The sequence below is a fragment of the Brienomyrus brachyistius genome, unplaced genomic scaffold (assembly GCF_023856365.1).
Source record: "Brienomyrus brachyistius isolate T26 unplaced genomic scaffold, BBRACH_0.4 scaffold34, whole genome shotgun sequence".
In the NCBI taxonomy this organism is placed as follows: Eukaryota; Metazoa; Chordata; class Actinopteri; order Osteoglossiformes; family Mormyridae; genus Brienomyrus; species Brienomyrus brachyistius.
In genome coordinates, this window is record NW_026042309.1 from 1,238,789 (window position 1) to 1,257,127 (window position 18,339).

Below are 18,339 nucleotides of genomic sequence, written 5' to 3' on the forward strand. Positions count from 1 at the left end.
CGGGGGTAGAGGAGCCAGCCGTCCCGTTTATTAGGGGATCGCGCCGTTTTGGAAAGAAAGCTGCCCGTATTGATGTACGGAAATACGCCATTAGCCCCGCATGTCCGTATACACCGTCAATCTCCCGCCGCTCGGCGTGGGAACCCCCAAATTATACCGCCGTCTTACCCATCCGTGACACTTTTCTACGACGGAAACCGATCCGCGGACATCGAAAGGTTGGGAAGCCCTACTAAACTAGCATGTTTGAGATGAATTTACTAACCAAATAGTCTGTCATTATTTAAATATTAGCAACCACAGTAGCAATAAAAACCACTGCACTTTAAATGACGTTAAAAAATATGTAATATTAAAAAAAATGTAATGTTTTTTATTGTATTATAGACATTTACTATGTCATTATAGTATAAAAGGCTAAATAATCGAAGTAGCACAACATCAGTTGAAGAATTCAAAGACATTTTGGAGAGCTAACAAGCTACTCACCTCTGCGCCATTTTCACTCAGAGTTTGTTGTGCTTCAAACGGTAAAGTTTGTTTACGTTGTTTCTATGGAAACTGCTCTGACTCTCCGCTTGACCGTAATATAAAGGCATGTATGCAGTAATTTTCTGATTGCAGATTTGATCCCTATGCAGTAATTGACCACTGACCTCTTGGACCCTCTGGGCTGCCTTCACCTGCATTGAGGCAGCTGTTACGTTTGCTGTCATTACATTCAGCCCAAAATATCAAAGTACAGGATTTAAGATTTGAATTAGTAACAGGACCGTGGGAAACAAAACATATATGTTATTGATCCCTCGAAGAAAGTTTTCAATTTTCTCCTTCTTTCAGTTCTTAAATAACGTGTCAGTTCTTGCTCTGGTTGGTTGGGATTTACCATTTTAACATTGTAGCAGTTCCTAGGCAATACACAGACAAATTCTTTTTTTTAGGATGGAATTGTTATGCTGTAAACGATTACCTTCACGTTTCAACAAAGGTACTTGCTTTTGATATATAATTTTTTGTACATGTGTACTCTGGTCATACCCCTTGTACATATGGATTGCATGGAAGGACAGTCACTGCAGTCACCTATACTCTCCCTGTCTGCTTTTCTCATTTAAGTGTTGATACGGCAAAAGAAGATGGGCCTTTTGTAGAAATTTCCAGCCAGAGACTTGGTTCCTATATGAAGAGAATATTTTATTTTAATTCAGGCTAAGAAACTACAGAAAACCAGCTCTGCATGTGATCTCCCCTTTACTGCACAAGGAGGGCACACACATCAACAATTAGCAATGCAGCAAAATACAGATGAACAATTTCTCACAGTTTCAGAATAAATCAGATTTCTCTGTAATTCAGAGATTGTCTAAGACTTCTGCTAGATCATTTTCTGCACTTGAACCTAATTTCAAGATAAATGACACCTGGGTCTATTAAAAGAAGGTGATGCTGCCTGACCCACCAACCAAGGCTGGGAGGAAAGGGAGGAATACTAGTCAAAGGAAGGAAGAAAAGCAGCCCACCCTATCTCATGGTCATGGATAGAAAAGTCAGGGAGTGTTACGAAGAAGACACCACACTTAAGACCATTGGTTTTATGCACTGAATTACACCAGATAGAGTTTTTGCATTCTAGCTGTGTTACGTAACATTCCTCAGCCTTCATTTGTTTCCACAGAATGCAGGACATAATTTAGGGTGCCAAACAAGACAGCGGAACTGCAGTATAGCCAATTATTTGTTTCAGTAGTTTTATAACAACTCGAACATAAAATGTTTGTTTTTCTTAGATAAAAGTCCAGTTGAAACAGACTTTATTTTTAAAAGTTAGATTGGATTTAAGAGATGGAACATGTTGCTTGTGTTAATACTGCTTTGATTTTGAGGATGAAGTCTGAAGTGTAGGTGACTTGTAACAGGTTGTTATTTTACTTTTAATTTATAATTATGCAAGATTCTGTTTTCCTTCTTCTGTCTAACCTGATGGGTACAATATCCTTTAAACTTTCCCATGATGCTTTTGTCCTGCATCGCCCCTCCCTCTGTCTTTTCCCCTTTATAAGGGTCCCGACCTCATTTCCTCTTCCCTTTGGTGTATTGCACACGCGGGAAGAGGTGAGGATCTAGTGGCAGGGTCCCCCGAGTTAGTAAATCAATTGTATAATTATGACCCATATATTATATATTATATTTTATTTATTATTCATTATAAGCAGGGGATAGAAAACACGTCTATACATAAGTATATACATTGTTTTACTTTGTGCAGAGAGGGCCAGAGCATATGAATTTTACCCCTTTCCTTATTGTTCCCAACAGTTTCAATAAAATCCAGGAATATCCCTCCCATATAGTGGCTGACCACATATCATGTGAAAGACCCGGAGAGAGTGAGTGTATATATATATATATATGTATGATGTGCATGTGAGAGACACCATCGGAAGTCCGGTTCAGTTCCTCAGAGGCACTACTATGGAGGCGCTTACAGTAATAAACTTGCTGACCGCAAAAACTGGCACTATGATGGAAGTTATGCAGAAGTGCAGAGTAGATGGAATAATTTTTGTACCTCAATAAGATTGTATGCCTTTTGCCTGTGTCTCCAGCCAGTGCCGGGGGTGAAACGCGCCTGCAATTATCAGCGGGATAACATTATCGTTCTTTTTATTCTGTGGAAAATGAAAGACCGATTTGCTGGCCAGATTTATTTATGAATCATAAACATGTTGTGGGCTATATAAGTAAAGTCAGGGCTCTCAAGTCTTATGCATTGACTGTGAGACACTTGCATTTCAACCAGTTCACATGCTCACGCGCCGCACCTTATGTTTGTCAAGCTGAGAAGTAAGGGTTAGGGTTATAATTATCAATAAATAATGTACTTCCCTGTGAAACAATGATGCTGGATGTTTATTTGCATATCATGATATGGTGCAGCCTTTTAATAGGTTTCTGTTTTTCTGTTAATCCTTCATGGTGTTGAATAAGTCAGCAAGCATAAGTGTAAGGCTAGTGAGTGACTGGTGTTTTCGGGGGAGACTCCCTAGAGCTGGAGAGAAATACCTTAAGGCACGGGATGAAAAATCCCAAATCTTCCAGGAAAAATGTCAGCATTATATGTATTTGCCACACAGAACAGAACAAACGCCTACCATAGTCACCATACTACTCAGAACGCTTGGCAGCCACCAAATCAAACATAGGAAAAGGTCCGGATTTATAGCGTTAGAATGTGGTAGAGACTAATATCCATAACGTACCATCCTAGAACACACTGTGTTCTAAAATTTAAGCCCAATTAAAATCTGAATATTAAATGAGGAAAATAATTTGATTTGTTCTTCTATCCCAAGTTGTGGTCTAAAAGCAATAAGACCACCATCCATTATATCTGCTTTGGGGAAAATACACTCCTGTAGCCACTAGGGGAGCTCTCACCTCCTCTGGGTCCAGCTAAATAATTATGTTACGCATTCTAACAAGCTTTATTATCTGTGTCAATAAGCCCTGCTTTTACACTAACACTCCTGCTGAGAGGCTAGTTTGATTACCAGTCTTGCCCTTGTCATTAGGAACACATGAGAATTTGCGCAGTGCTGTTTCACAGTGGATTCTCACTGGTTTTCCCCAAGACTGGTACAATACATTTTATTTAGTTTCATACCACAGGTTATTGTAAGAGGGATCAATTGGTTTACTTTTATACTGGTGCAAGGAAACTATTATTATAATGGTGGGTTATCAAACACAGTAGCTGGCTACCTCAGACATAAGACGCCCATTATGTACCTGTGTGTCACCTATATGGGCTTGGAATCTGTATATCAATTGAAATAATTATTCATAGCCCAGATAGCATCATGTTATTGTTTCAGCGTTGAAGTATAGTTAAATGCATTGAATTATGCTCAGTGATAAATTATCAGCATTGAAACTGAATAGATTTTTGGTCAGATGTTCAAAATTGAAAAATTAATGGTGGCGAAACCTTGATATAAAGTGACTTTTTCAACATTGAAAATAAGATGCTGAGTTAACATCAATATTATTGAAAATAAAAATGGAAAAATGAATTTATGGGGGGCGGCATGATGGTGCAGTGGTTAGCACTGTTACCTCACACCTCTGGGACCTGGGTTTGAGTCTCTGCCTGGGTCACGTGTGTGGAGTTTGCATGTTCTCCCCATGTCGTCGTGAGGTTTCCTCCGGGTACTCTGGTTTCCCCCCACAGTCCAAAAACATGCTGAGGCTAATTGCAGTTGCTAAATTGCCCGTAGGTGTGTGTGTGTGAGAGTCACTGGTGTGTGAGTGTGCCCTGCAATTGGCTGGCCCCCCATCCTGGGTTGTTCCCTGCCTCGTGCCCATTGCTTCCAGGATAGGCTCCGGACCCCCCCACGACCCAGTAGGATAAGCGGTTTGGAAAATGGATGGATGTGCACCAAAGCACACACGTTTTTTTTCTGGTGGCTTAAACACATTTTTGTAACTACTGGCTATTTTGCAAAAACTCTGCACACAAATAAAAAAACCACCAAATCAGCAAAATGTTGTAGGTCTCTTGCAAAAGCTAATAAATCTTGCTTAACTCTTCAAACCTTTGGAAAAATTTTATTTTTGTACCAATCAGTTAACACAAACCATCATCTTAATAAGCACACAATGCACCAACTACACACTGATGGTAGGAATGGAAAACACATCTGGCTTTTGCTTTCTCTGTGCACGAGGTATGTCAATTTGAGGTCATACTTTTGTCATAAATAGTTATGTAAACACAATTCAAGATTCAAATTTCAAGTATGAATGTTTATTCACATGCATCAAAACAAACACAAGACAACATACAATTTCACTGAGAGAGAGAAAAAAAATCATTCTTGTCGTCTCTTTGGGTCCGGCCACAGAATTTCATCAACATCACATGCAATGCTTTCTAGTCCAAGGCACCGGGGAAACTCTCCTGGAGTGCCTTATCCTGGCCTGACATGATGCCTGGTCAATATCCTCGCATGCCTCCTCCATTGCCTGTAAAAGAGCCATGCGTTGATGGGGATGACGGTCATAGACCTTCCAGCACCAGGCAGAGAAGAATTCTTCAATCGGATTCAAGAATGGAGAGTAAGGCGGGAGGTTGAGCACAGTGAAGAGTGGGCGACTGTAAACCAGTTGCGAACTAAAGCAGTCCTATGGAAACTAATATTGTCCCATATGATGACATAACTGGTCTGTGAACATTAGTGAGCATATGATGTAGGCTGTCCAGGAATGTAATAATGTGTGCAGTGTTACATGGGCCCAGGGTTGCATGATGGTGAACAGCACCGTTCTGACTTATAGCTGCACACATAGTTATGTTACCACCACGCTGTCCTGGGACATTGGTTATGGCACCGTGTCCAATAATGTTCCTGCCATGCCAACGCGTTCACTGTTTCTTTCAAAAGGGACTCTGTAAATGTGCTTCATCCTGATTCTGTTGCATGCCAGTACACGAGATAATGCAGAGATGCTCACATTGTTCATGTTTTGGGAGATGGTGTCATCCTCTATTATACGCTGCTGTATTTCTCGTAGCCTAATGGAATTATTTGTGATCACCATATTAACTATATGGGTCTCTCGTTCTTCAGTGAACATTCTTCCTCTGCCCCCAGGTTCTGGATGTCTAGCAGGTCTGTAGAGTAACCATTTCAGTTTTTACCTGTACAGCATTGTTGTGTTTCTCATTAGAGTATAGTACTATTACAAAACGTACTGTGAAGTAACTGTACTAACCGATTCTCATTACAGTATTGTACCACTACAAAACGTACTGTGAAGTAACTGTACTAACCGATTCTCATTACAGTATGGTACCACTACAAAACGTACTGTGAAGTAACTGTACTAACCGATTCTCATTTGGAACCGTCCTTATGATGCCTGCTACAGCGTAGCGGCTCAGGTCAGGCTGAACCCATTGGCCAGCTTCCCTCAGGGTCATTCCATGGTTGATCACATGATCCACTGTTGTAGCTCTGATGACATCAGTTATTATATTTCTTCTTACCCTTCCTCCTTCCTCTTCACCTCCTCATCCTCTAAATTCACCTCCTAGTCTTCATCCTTTTCCTCGCCCTTCTCTAATTCTCACTCTTCTCAGTCTTCCTTCTCCCTCCATTGTTCTCCACACTGAAAGCTTACTGTACCTGTGGCTTATTTATAGCTCTCATGCTGATTGCAAAGTGAACTAATTATCTAAAACCGTTTTCACATGTGCCAGTGTGGCCAGACAGTTGGCAAAATAGTGTAAACAATAACCATAAATGTGTATAGTTTTACTAGGAATGTGTTGATCATTTGGAAATTGTGTGTAAAACAGTGAGTTGTGTTTACAGTTCCACAAAAAGAGTGCTGTGCAGTGGATTGTATTTACACATTTGCAAATTGTGTGTTACAAAAGTGCAAACTGAGTGCAAAACAGTGAGTAATTTTGCTATAACTATTAATAGTTTTATAAGAATCATTTTTAGTGTTTAAGCATTCAGAAAATCTGTAAAAAAATTAAACAGGGGTGACTGTCCATTAAGCTAATCTGCAATCCTATTACACATAGACACATAGCATGACACAGTACTGTTTTTGACTTTTTCTTTTAATCCACCGCGATTGTGATGAATGGGGCAAGAGAACAAAAACCACAGAAATGGCTCTTTGCATGCTAGCCAGTGACTACGCGAGATGGTATAGTCTCTGGTTTTACTAGAGAAGGCTTGGAGGAAAATGCTGTGGAAAACTGATTATTTTGTGTCTTCTCTATGCCTGGGCTCTCTAGGAAAAGCATAGAGACCATATGTACCTCTACAATTGTGGAGATTTCTGTGGGGTGCACGTATATAGTATATATCAAATTTATATTATATAGATTATATCTAAGCATCATTCATACTCAAGTGAGAAGACAATTATAAATTCATGTTATGAAAAGGTTTCTGTGTCGGAAAGGTACAGAAAGAGCCTAACGCAGGTTTACAGGAAACAAAGGTGTGGTGTAGAACACAAGGACATGGACAGAGAAAGGCAATGGCACAACCCCTCAATATGATCAATTCATCTACTCTGTGTCGTCCTCCCAGCTGTCAAAGTAATTGTCAGCAAATGATGTACTTGACACTTACATTATTTACGTGTCAAGCCGTTCGGACGTTTTAACACGTCTTAAAACTACGTGTTAACGCGGCCAATCTGAACGTCTTAACATGTTTAAAATTGGGTGCTACCACTTTATCGGTTTTATGGGGAAGCCTTGCAGACAGTCATTGCAAGAAAAGAAAAATGTTCCTCGGTCACTAGATAATGACCTCAGGTGGCTGATTGACTGTCAGTGCCTGATCTGTTCCATGTTTTTACAGTTTTTTATTAGATTTGTTTAAAATACGTGGGAAAAAAATTAACAATGCAGTCACAGAATAATTATTTTGCATTTTAAAATAGTTTAATACTGCAGCACAGGAACAATATATGCAAAAGTATGGCAAGGCGTTTTAACATTTAATCGCTAGACTGGATACGTATTGCAGATATCTCTAATTCAATTCTTCCTAGTCAAAGAGAGCATTTCAGATATCCACAATGACATTCTTCCTATCCACAATTGTCATTTCAGATATCTAGAATGGCTATGCGACGTACATCTGGTAAAATATAAGGCAGCTAAATTATTGATGCCATTCATACTTTTGCTATGACCGTTCACTATAAACTCCTTATTACAAATAAATGAATAACTACATACGTTTCTTTGCTGAATATATAGTTTTTGCTGTTAATGCAGAACAGAAAGTGATCAAAATGATAAGTTTAGCTCATCTGCACTGTTCACCACAAAGACACCAGTGCAATTAAATCAATATTAGCCAGATTTACCATTTTTGCTCCAGTTTCATTAAATGTTAAAACTGCCAGTTATACTTTGTAAAGATTTAAAGATAACTGTTCTGCCAGTTTAAATAAACCCGTGATTCACCCCTCCAACAAATGGACTGTGCCGAAAACAACATCACAGTCACGTTTGACACGTAATACATACGTTGCCTATACGTAATAACAACGTAGGACTCACATGGCTGAACGTAGAGACCACATGACTACAACGTACAGGGCATGTACTGCATACGTATAGCCCTTACGTCAAAAGGGGTGTGTACGTTTATGCCAACCAATAGCATAGATGCATTAAAGGTACAAACGTCTTAAGAGGTTCAAATTGGCCGCATTAACATGCAGTTTTAAGACGTGTTAAGATGTCCGAATGGCTTAACACGTAAGTAATATACGTGTTAAGACATAATTTGTTTGACGTGTTGACATGGGCGTCAAAGTAGATGTTAAGTCCCAAATGGCCTTCCATAACAAAGTGATCTTTCAAAATAAAATCACAATCAAATTCTTCACCCTTTGGTTATTATTCTGTGTGCCTTCTCTTATATGTAATGAAATAGACCAGGGTGACAAAATAAGTATTATATACAATGTTGTCATGGAAATAAATCAATACTTATGTTTAATCAATTAGCCTATGATTATGGTTCAAAAGAAAATTGCGAAGAGCCATTTTCCTTTGAGTCCCAATAATTTAAATAAAACCACATATTTGTTGATAGTGATGTATTTGTGATTTTTTTCTATAGATCATCTGCAGTATATGGAGTCCCTTAGATGTCAGGGTGAGAAAATATATTTTTAATTGTTTTGTGTTTCCTCTCAATAGTTTTGCGTTCCCTCACAATACTTGTCCTAATAATAATAACTGTACTCTGTCCATTTAAAGTACAAAAGTTAGAATTAATGGATTAATAAGTATAAACCAAAATAATACAGACATGTCCAGTTACGTGTACTTTACTGTTTACAGTAACTCGCAGTCATTGGACACAGTGCAATTATTATTATCATCATTATTTGTTATTATTATTATTATCCATCCATTTTCCAAACCACTTATCCTACTGGGTCGCGGGGGGGTCCGGAGCCTATCCCGGAAGCAATGGGCACGAGGCAGGGAACTACCCAGGATGTGGGGCCAGCCTATCGCAGGGCACACTCACACACCATTCACTCACACATGCACACCTATGGGCAATTTAGCAAGTCCAATTAGCCTCAGCATATTTTTGGACTGTGGGGGCAAACCGGAGTACCCGGAGGAAACCCCACGACAACATGGGGAGAACATGCAAACTCCACACACATGTGACCCAGGCGGAGATTCGAACCCAGGTCCCAGAGGTGTGAGGCAACAGTGCTAACCACTGCAGGACCATGCCTCCTGTTGTATGAGTAATATAATGTAAAAATTAAATTCTATTTTATGTCCTTCATAAAGTACAAAAGGCAAGCATATCACGCAGGTGAAACACCCACATTTAAAAAATGTTTTCATGAAAGTCTGTAATCCTGAAGAGGAAGTGTGACAATCGTGAGTTTTTGGGCAACCACAGAAAAGCAGAAAAGTAAGTAGAGACAGTGAGATAATTAGTGCCAGTCAGATGATAGACGTATACAGTATGTGAGTCAAATATTCTTCATATATTAATCATTCCCATTCAGGTAACAAATCCTTAGAAATCCATTCCTGAGCATCATGCCAAGAAGCACCACTTGTTTACTGATAACTGCTTTCATGTAAACTCTGCTGTGCTGAGAGTAAAGATGAAGAGGGAGAGACAGCAAGAGGCTGCTGACGGCAGAGAATGCAGGCGACATGGAGGGGAGTGAGAAAAGGAGCAAATATTGATGGTTATGAGTGAATAATGACGTCACAGCAGCCTGATCCTGATGTTAGTTTAATATGCTTCTTAGTTTGGCCTGTGGTGTGTATTTAAGATACAGCATTTAATCAGGGAGACTGAGTGTGAGTCAATGACAGAGAGAGAGAGAGCAGACAGGCAGGTGAAGATGAAGGTGTATTAGGGAGGAGGGGGGGGAAAGAGCTTGGACCTTCACCAAATCAGCCAAATGTAAATGTCACGTCTATCAAACAGGAGACCCTGCTTTCATGAGAAATGGTTTAAAGATCACACTGGGCTCCATTACAGCTCCCCCTCTTCTTAAGGGGGGTTCTTTGTTTCTACTGTGCAAAATAATTTGTAACACAAATGTCTAAACTGGCATGAAAGACAGATTCAGCTCTTGTGAAGACTGACATGCGAAACTGGAAAAGGCACTGGGGAAATTCAGTGCACATAAAGACAGGCAGTGCCACAGATTAGCACTGATGACATGGATTCAGAAGATCAATCCTGTTAATATTCAACCTTCAGATGAGCTGGAAAGAGCAGCAGCAAGTGAGGAAAAATCTTCTGGAGTTAAGTACTTGGCACGGCAAGGCCTGGCTTTTCGAGGTGTTGGTAAGGAGAGTGGGAATTTCAAGCAGCTTCTAATGCAAACAGCAGAGGGCGATGCAGAGCTGACCATGTGGCTGAAAGGCCACTTTGATTTCACCAGTGCTGTTTAACTGTAACACCTGTTCCTGGGTTGCCCTCAGTCCTTGTTATTGGTTATGATTCTCACTGTCCTGCACTGTGTCTTGTTAGCTGTGTATTTAAGTGCCTGTTCTGCTTCTGTTGTTTCATGGTTCATTATAGCTGTATGTATGTATATAGTTCTCCAGTTGTGTTTATTCCATCATTTAGTTCATTTCTGGTCATTTGCTGTTTATTTTGGATCCATCCTGATCCTTTTGGTTTTGATGTGTGAGTTGTAATAAACCCTATTTTTCCATCCGTGTCATGTACTGCCGCAACCAGAAGAGGGCAGAAGATATGGCACAAAAACAAAGGAAGAAGCCTAACTTTAAAAAGAACAAAAAACATCAAGACTCATCCAGCATGGGGTGGTGGGTTAACGAATAACACAAACAATCAAAGAATAAGCAAACAAATGAGAGAAAAGATGCAGAGATGACTGAGAAGCAGGGGATGACTGCTTATTCAGATACGACAGGACCAGAAGACAGGAGGGATACAGGGAGAGCGGAGAAGACAGTATAACTGAAGAATGGGAGGAGAGGAGAGACTACAGAGAACATAGATGACTGGAGGGGAGGGAATATAGGACCAACAGAGAGAAGGAGGAAGGGCTGTGGAGGAGAAGACAGGATAAGAGGGGAAAATGTGAGCAGAGAAGGACAAACACCCCCACTGCCCACCAAAGTGCACTTGTAAGTAAACCACAATTTTAGCCTTGGGCTCAATATCTGGACTTGTCTCTGTGTAGCGATGCATAGAATCCTTGACACTGGTTATGACTGTACTGTATTAGTCCTAAACCTGCCATTATAGTGTAAGAAGAAAAGATTTTTTTTTAATAAATCATTTTAAAAAAAGGTAGAGCGATGTAGCCCCCGGAGAAGTCCCCCCCCCCCCCCAAAGCCCTGTTTGTTCCCTTCTAGCTACCAGATGAAACTCACAATGCACCCCAACGCCACCTAACTTCTCTTCCACATGATGCACCTTATTTACCCTTTGAATCCTGTCCATTATTGAGCGTTTTTCTATCCATTTGATTATAAGTTTATTACACTGTATGTACATTAGTCAGCCATTTTCCGGACAGTCTGGGCTACTCAGATATGTCATAATTCGATTTGTAAATGCTGACAGTCTTGATATTATCCTTCTTATCAGGAAAAACTACTTCTGCATATAGATATTTCTCAATTTTTAGTCTCATCTAATATAAAAATTGGCAGGTAGTACAAATATAATCTTATAAATGCTGAGATTAGAGTATCTGCGATACAGGAATGCAGGGGTTTCATTGGGGCCCTTTCTATGACTTAGTACTGTGAAGGAGTACATGGTTAGTGCCAGGCGCAAATGAATATCTTTGATTTTGCATCCATTTGGTAACTTGTTGAAGTTGTCTGATAGTCAGTAATACATGGTTTAATTAATATGATTCTTTATTTACTACTTTATAACATCTGAAAGAAACTGAAATAGGAAAGCTTATTTTAATTTATGGTCCACTGGATAAACACAGACATTACAGACGGTTTTAGAGTCTAATGCTGAATGTTTTTTGCTTTCATTTTTCTGCCTGCATATGCTGTGATTGGTGCAGTGAAATTTGAGAATGTGTTTGTGGTCAGTATCATAGCCTCAGACAACAAACCAACGCTGTAGCGCGTCACTGTGTTTACATGTGAGAGGGGTTCCAGTTACATAAGGGACTCGTTCTAATTGTTTTGACGGAGCTCGACAAACCTAAAAAATAAATGCTGGTGTTATCAAAAACTGTCATATAGCTATATTCCAGATTTATTACAGCCAAACACATCTCGGAGCTCCGAGGAACCTCCTTCTCCTTATATTTCCCTCTATCCCACTCTTCTCATCCCTCCATCCCTCAAATACTGTGTAATGATGATATGTGTGTGTGTGTGGGGTGTGAGGGATGGGCGTGGAAGGTAATAGTTAATTAAGTGGCTACTCCTGGGTTGTGAGGGATCTGGGGTTAAGAGAGGGAGTAGGAGGCGCGTTGGGGAGATTTGGTCTGGTAGGCACCGTACGGGTGGGGTCCGGGAGGGAGGTGCCGCTCGTATGCCGTTTAGGGCTGCTGGCTGTGAAGCCAGAGAGTGGGCTGTAGGGACAGTTCCCGGTGCGGTAGGGCGAGGACAGTCAGGACAGTGGGGGTAGGAGGCTATGACCACTGCTTAGACGGGGTGGTTGATAGACGGGAGTAGCGGCACCCTCATAGGGACGGATTGGCGGTGGGGGGAGGGAAATTCCCTTTCCGTGGGACGTTCTAGGTGACGGACCGGTGTGATTGTTCCTTCCCCGGGGGAGGGTCCTGATCCCTGGGGGGGGGGGGGTGTTCTGTTTTAACTATGTCTTTATTGTGTGAGTGTTCTGTGTGTTTTAAATGCGCAGTGTAACCGCTTAGGGTCGGGACAGGACTATATACAGTAGGCGGTTCTGGTCCCGTAACGCTTGCCTGTGCCCGAAGTGTGGGGATTACTGTGCATTGCAGTGCTATTGGTGTGCCGTGCCCTAATAGGGATGTTGTGTGGTGCGGGATTTACTGTGTGGTAGCGTGGGTTAACACACACTTAAAAAGGGGTGGTGTGCTACGGGGAGAAAGCGGGACCGAACTCTTTGTGAATCCAGATCCGACCCAATGGGTCGCTGCATGAATTGTACTGAATAAAAGTATCTTTGTACTTTTAGCTGCAGTCTGGTGGTGATCTGTTCTCCTTTCACAGCCTCTGACGCTAGTTCAGGTTAGTTGTACTGGTGGCAGCGGTAGGATCATTTCTTTCCTTTGTGGTTTTCCCGTTTAGAAATCTAGAATCAGCTTTAACATGTCGGAGGCCGAGGATAGTGTACAATCTCCTAATTATGAGGGCGCTGATTGTCCTGTTACGTCTAGAGAGTGTTTTCTCAATCTCCCGGTGGCCCCCCTGCTCACCCAATATTTATACCGGAAACTTTTAATGGTGTGGGGCGTGAGTGGTCTGACTGGTCGGAACAATTTGATCTGGCAGGTGAGATAAACAGGTGAGATGATTCTCTGAAAATTAAGTTTATGTCTTTGCTATTGTGTGGCCGTGCTAGGGAGATGCTAACTACATCAAAAACCAAATGAATTAAAAAACGCGGAAAATAATGTTGAAATGAAAATATATTTTTTGACAGCGATCGACGACCTGTAATATTTTTGACGATGTCGCTGCTATATCGCTATTTGTAAAAAAAGGAAAAAAATAGTTACTGGAAAAGCTACAGCGTTTTAAAAGTATTTGCTCTACCGATAAGCTACTGAAAGAAGTAAAGTTAGTAGCGTCGATTATTTTAGTTAGCTACTCCACAACACTGGACATAAAAATAACTGAACAATGTTAACATTTTCGTAATTTAAGCCCTCTCAACAGAAGCACTTTAATGAGAATATTTGAAAAATTAACTGATAACATATCAGTTATCTATATTTTTTTAATTTACTCAATTAATGACTCAAATTAAGCCTATACGAAAAATTCAGAAGCCTATACAGTCTCAAATGAAGCCTGTTGCGTTTTTATACAATCAGTCTGGGATTCCGCTTAACGTCACGCCCGAAGCTCACACTTTGATTGCAAACGGGAAGAAACATAACTATTGTCACGTACACCGGCGGATGTCATCAATTAAGCCTGCATACTGGAGACTACAAAGGGACAGCACATGCAACGGGGGTTGCGAAGTATTGCCAATGTTTCATTTCTATATCGAGCGCTTGCTTGTCCAGTGTCATTCCCTCGTTCCTTACCTTGCCTGCCTTCCTTTCCCAGAGCAGCCCTCGTCCCTGAACCTCCCGTCCTGCCTTCCCTGCCAGCCCCAGGATCTCTCGTCTCCCCTTCCCTTCGTCTCCGTGTCCTGTGCCTGCCTGTTGGACTGGATCTCCCCGGCTACCGAATCTACCTTCTGTCCCCGACCATTCTTCTTGCCTGGCCCATTGAAAGCCTGTTACCTGCTCGATCTAATAAAGATCGCGCTGTTCCGCATTCCTGGGTCCGCGTTTCCCTGCCGAGGGTGTCCTAACAATTATGTCTCCAGTAATAATTTTCTGCTAATAGCACTAATTCTCTTATTTCGGTATCGGTGTACTGCATGTACATGTTATCACCATCAAAGAAAAAAACGCGTTATGACTTATCAGTCATTATTATTGTTTTTGTCGTTTATTTAATCGTGTAGCAATACTGCCACTTGTCATATTATTAATTGCGTATTTATATAATATTAACCAATGACCAATCTCTGTATCTTACTAGCATCTTTTGCGCATTTGTCTTTGTATCAGCCGTAGCGGTCTGCAGGGGGAATCGCAGAAGCTGGAGTTTCTTAGAGCGCTGCATGGGTTTGGACAAACATTAGGTATTGGTAATATTACTGGACAAAAATATATCGTTATTGGTGTCCACCAAAGTTTCCAGCACTAGCTACAAGAAATGAGATTGAATGCATTTGCTCGTTTTTATTTGTATTTATTTTTTAAAAAGTTTCTTACATTATATCCGTGCTTTTTAAAGGTTATATCTCAATTTTTCAAAAGTAAACACAAAAAGGATGACACTTAATGCCCCCTCCCTGCCCCCACCCTATTTAGAACGTTAGCGTTCCATTACGTAAAAAATGCAGTACTACGTCATGATGCACCGCTTATAAATAATCTGTTTGATAAGGGAGAAGCAAACACAAACGATTCGTGAGTGCATCGTACGTGTTGTAAGAGCAAGTGAAGCTGAAAGACATTGACAGTGAAGGTAAGGCCTCCCCTTCAAAATGTATACTTCACTTAGATCAAAGGTATTAAACTAAAAAAAAACGCTGTGATATGCTAAACTACCGACCGCAAAACGTGCAGACTGGCGGGTGTCAATTGCGCTGGAATGACTTTACATGGTTTTAATTTTTCTCTGATATCGGCCGGCCATATACAGTAATTTGTTTGAGACCCCTGAATTTAAATAATAATTATTTTTTATAACGATGGTGGCCTATATAATGTGCCGATTTACTTGTGAAGTTGTTCAGCTGGTTGACATGGCATTGATTACTGCTTTTTAAGAAAGTGCATGTAGTCTCACACTGCAGAAGTCCATTGCTCAGTTGTCAGCATGCTCAGCGTGTCGCCTGTGATGTGTCCTGCACAGCAGCAGGCTACATTGCGTTTAATGGACTAATACTTCTTCAACCCATTAAATGATTCCTTTCTCTCTCCCTGCCAGTGATGGCACCCTCTATCAATCTCTTCACCTTCCTCGTCCTGTCCCTGGTGGGGGGCAGCTCTTCATGGGACGAAGCTTCGCCTTGCGGATCCGGCTCCATCCTGACAAGGCCCTACACGGCCTTGTGTGAGCTGGATGCGGTGTGGGGCTTGGTGGTGGTGGTGGCGGCAGCGGCGGCGGCCCTCGCCTCGCTGATCCTGCTCCTGGTGGTACTGTGTCGCCTGCAGAAGATCACAGAGGCTGAGGAGCGCAGCGGGGTGGCGCCGCTACTCCTGCTGCTCGCAGCCATATTTGGGCTCTGTGGCCTCAGCCTGGGATACATCGCTGAGCAGCAAGAGAGCCTCTGCTTCGCCCGGCGTGTCCTGAGGGGGGTGTTGCTTGCTATCTGCAACACATGCCTCGTGTTTCATGGTCTGCGACTGCGCCGGTTGGGACAAGGTGCTCATAGCCCCAGCACAGGTCAACTGATGGGGCTGGCGGTGGCCTTGGCCGTGTTGGATCCGGAGTGGATCCTTCTAGCCACGATGTCCACATGCCAGCCAGCCTGTGAATACCAGCCGCTGGACTTTGCGCTGGCCACCACTTATGTGCTGGTCCTGCTCCTGGCAGCACTGGTGGGGGCGGCCTGCAGTCTGTGGAGGCAGCAGCCTCGGTGGAGGTGCAGGACCGCGTGGCTGCTCATCACCTGCCTGGCCTCAGTCCTGCTGTGGGTGGCCTGGATCACCTTCTGCCTGTATGGCAACGCGGCGCTTGGCCTGTCCCCAACATGGGACAACCGGGTACAGGCAGTGGTGCTGCTGGCACAGGCATGGCTGCTCATACTGCTGCACGCTGCTCCTGAGGTCCACGCCACCTTACGGCCCCCGTCCCGCATGAGAGAGGCCAATTTAGAGGAGGGCCTTTCTCACCTGTAGTTTGGAGCAAACCGGGACTTCGTGTTCAGTGACAACAACTCAGGTATGGTACTTTGTTTTCGCTTCTTTGACCTACTCTGTGACTCTGTGTGTACTTGAGAGAGAGCATAGCCCTCGCTCTTTCCTCACATGGAGCCCCTACTGGAAGTCTGTGGAACAGCAGCATATAAACAAGGTCTATGGACCTTTCCCTGTAACTCAGATCTCACTTGAGCAGAGCTTAGGTACCATGGCTGCATGTGCCCCCCCCCCCCCCAACAATCCCAAAAAAAAATGTGAAGTATGACTACTGCACTGCTGAAGGATGTTTACATGATCAATATCTGTCTCTCTCCTGCAGGTGTCCTCCCCAGCCCCCAGGAAACATTACATTTTAAATAAATAATATATATATCATCATCTCTGGAAGTGGTGTGTTTTTTTAGGGTTAAAAAGTTGAGAAACATTCAATGGTCATCATCATACCATATATCAGTAGCCCAGCCACTGGTCAGTTCCTTCACTCTACTGTTACAGACTTTCATGAAAACATTTTTTAAATGTGGGTGTTTTACCTGTGTGATATGCTTCCCTTTTGTACTGGACATAAAATATAATTTAAATTTTACATTATATTACTCATACAACAGGCGACATGGTGGTGCAGTGGTTAGCACTGTTGCCTCACACCTCTGGGACCCGGGTTCGAGTCTCCGCCTGGGTCACATGTGTGTGGAGTTTGCATGTTCTCCCCATGTCGTCGTGGGGTTTCCTCCGGGTACTCCGGTTTCCCCCCACAGCCCAAAAACATGCTGAGGCTAATTGGAGTTGGTAAATTGCCCGACTGGTATGTGAATGTGCCCTGCGATGGGCTGGTCCCACATCCTGGGTTGTTCCTTGCCTCGTGCCCATTGCTTCCGGGATAGGCTCCGGACCCCCCGCGACCCAGTAGGATAAGCGGTTTGGAAAATGGATGGATGGATTACTCATACAAACACACACATCTGTAGGTTCTCAACTCTAGGTTTATATCAAACACATTAAAGCCAAACAAATGCAAAAAGTCCATGTATCGTTTGTCCTTGGGTTTTCCAGTCCAAAACGAAATCAGGAAAACTAAGCAACAGCAGCGTTTTTTGGTTTTTCTGTTAGAAGGGGAAAAAGCGAAAAGCAGAAAACAAAAAATCAGGCTTCATATTTTATCCTAAAATGTAGAAAATATTACAAAAATACACCATTCTAAGGGTGGGTGTTTCCAAGCTTATGACTGGGACTGTTAATGTTGTAAAATTAAGATAAAGTTCACATTAGGCTGTATCTTACATCTCTGGTATCTGTTAGATCTGAATTTACTCATAGAAAAGAAACAAAAAAAGGTGATTTTACGGTTTTCCCATTTGGTTTTAAAACAGAAAAACAACAAATTTATTTTTGTATGACGCGTTATCCCAACAATACATTGTCTCAAAGCGCTTTACAGCATCCCCACCCAAAGCCCCCAGTGAGTAAGACATAGGTGACAGTGGCAAGGAAAAACTCTCTAGAAGGAAGAAACCTTGGGAGGGACCAGACTCAAAGGGGGAGCCCAACCTCCAGGGGCCGGCAGGGAGAGTCAAATAGAAGAGATGGCTAAGTGCCAAGTCACATTGTCCAAATCATAGGATTTGAGGCACAACCGGGGAGCAGGGAGGT

General features: G+C 42.2%; 3 protein-coding genes across 4 annotated transcripts in view; 1 reads left to right on the forward strand and 2 right to left on the reverse strand.

Annotated features, from left to right (window-relative positions):
* LOC125721543 (NLR family CARD domain-containing protein 3-like) overlaps positions 1 to 18,339 on the reverse strand; it is a 349,177-nt gene that overhangs the window by 47,396 nt on the left and 283,442 nt on the right. The window lies entirely within an intron of this gene.
* Positions 1 to 18,339, reverse strand: part of LOC125721558 (uncharacterized) — a 145,200-nt gene that overhangs the window by 2,260 nt on the left and 124,601 nt on the right. The gene's annotated exons all lie outside the window — the stretch shown is intronic.
* Positions 14,271 to 17,067, forward strand: LOC125721551 (G-protein coupled receptor family C group 5 member B-like). 2 transcript variants are annotated; one of them, XM_048997520.1, is made up of 4 exons: positions 14,271 to 14,578; positions 14,827 to 15,289; positions 15,755 to 16,711; positions 17,009 to 17,067. In XM_048997520.1, the coding sequence occupies exon 3, from the start codon at positions 15,757 to 15,759 to the stop codon at positions 16,666 to 16,668; it is 912 nt and encodes a 303-aa protein (XP_048853477.1). In that variant the 5' UTR covers positions 14,271 to 14,578; positions 14,827 to 15,289; positions 15,755 to 15,756; the 3' UTR covers positions 16,669 to 16,711; positions 17,009 to 17,067. The 2 variants fall into 2 exon arrangements, with proteins under 2 accessions (XP_048853477.1, XP_048853478.1); XM_048997521.1 differs by lacking the exon at positions 14,271 to 14,578 and having other exon boundaries at positions 14,720 to 14,900; positions 15,209 to 15,289.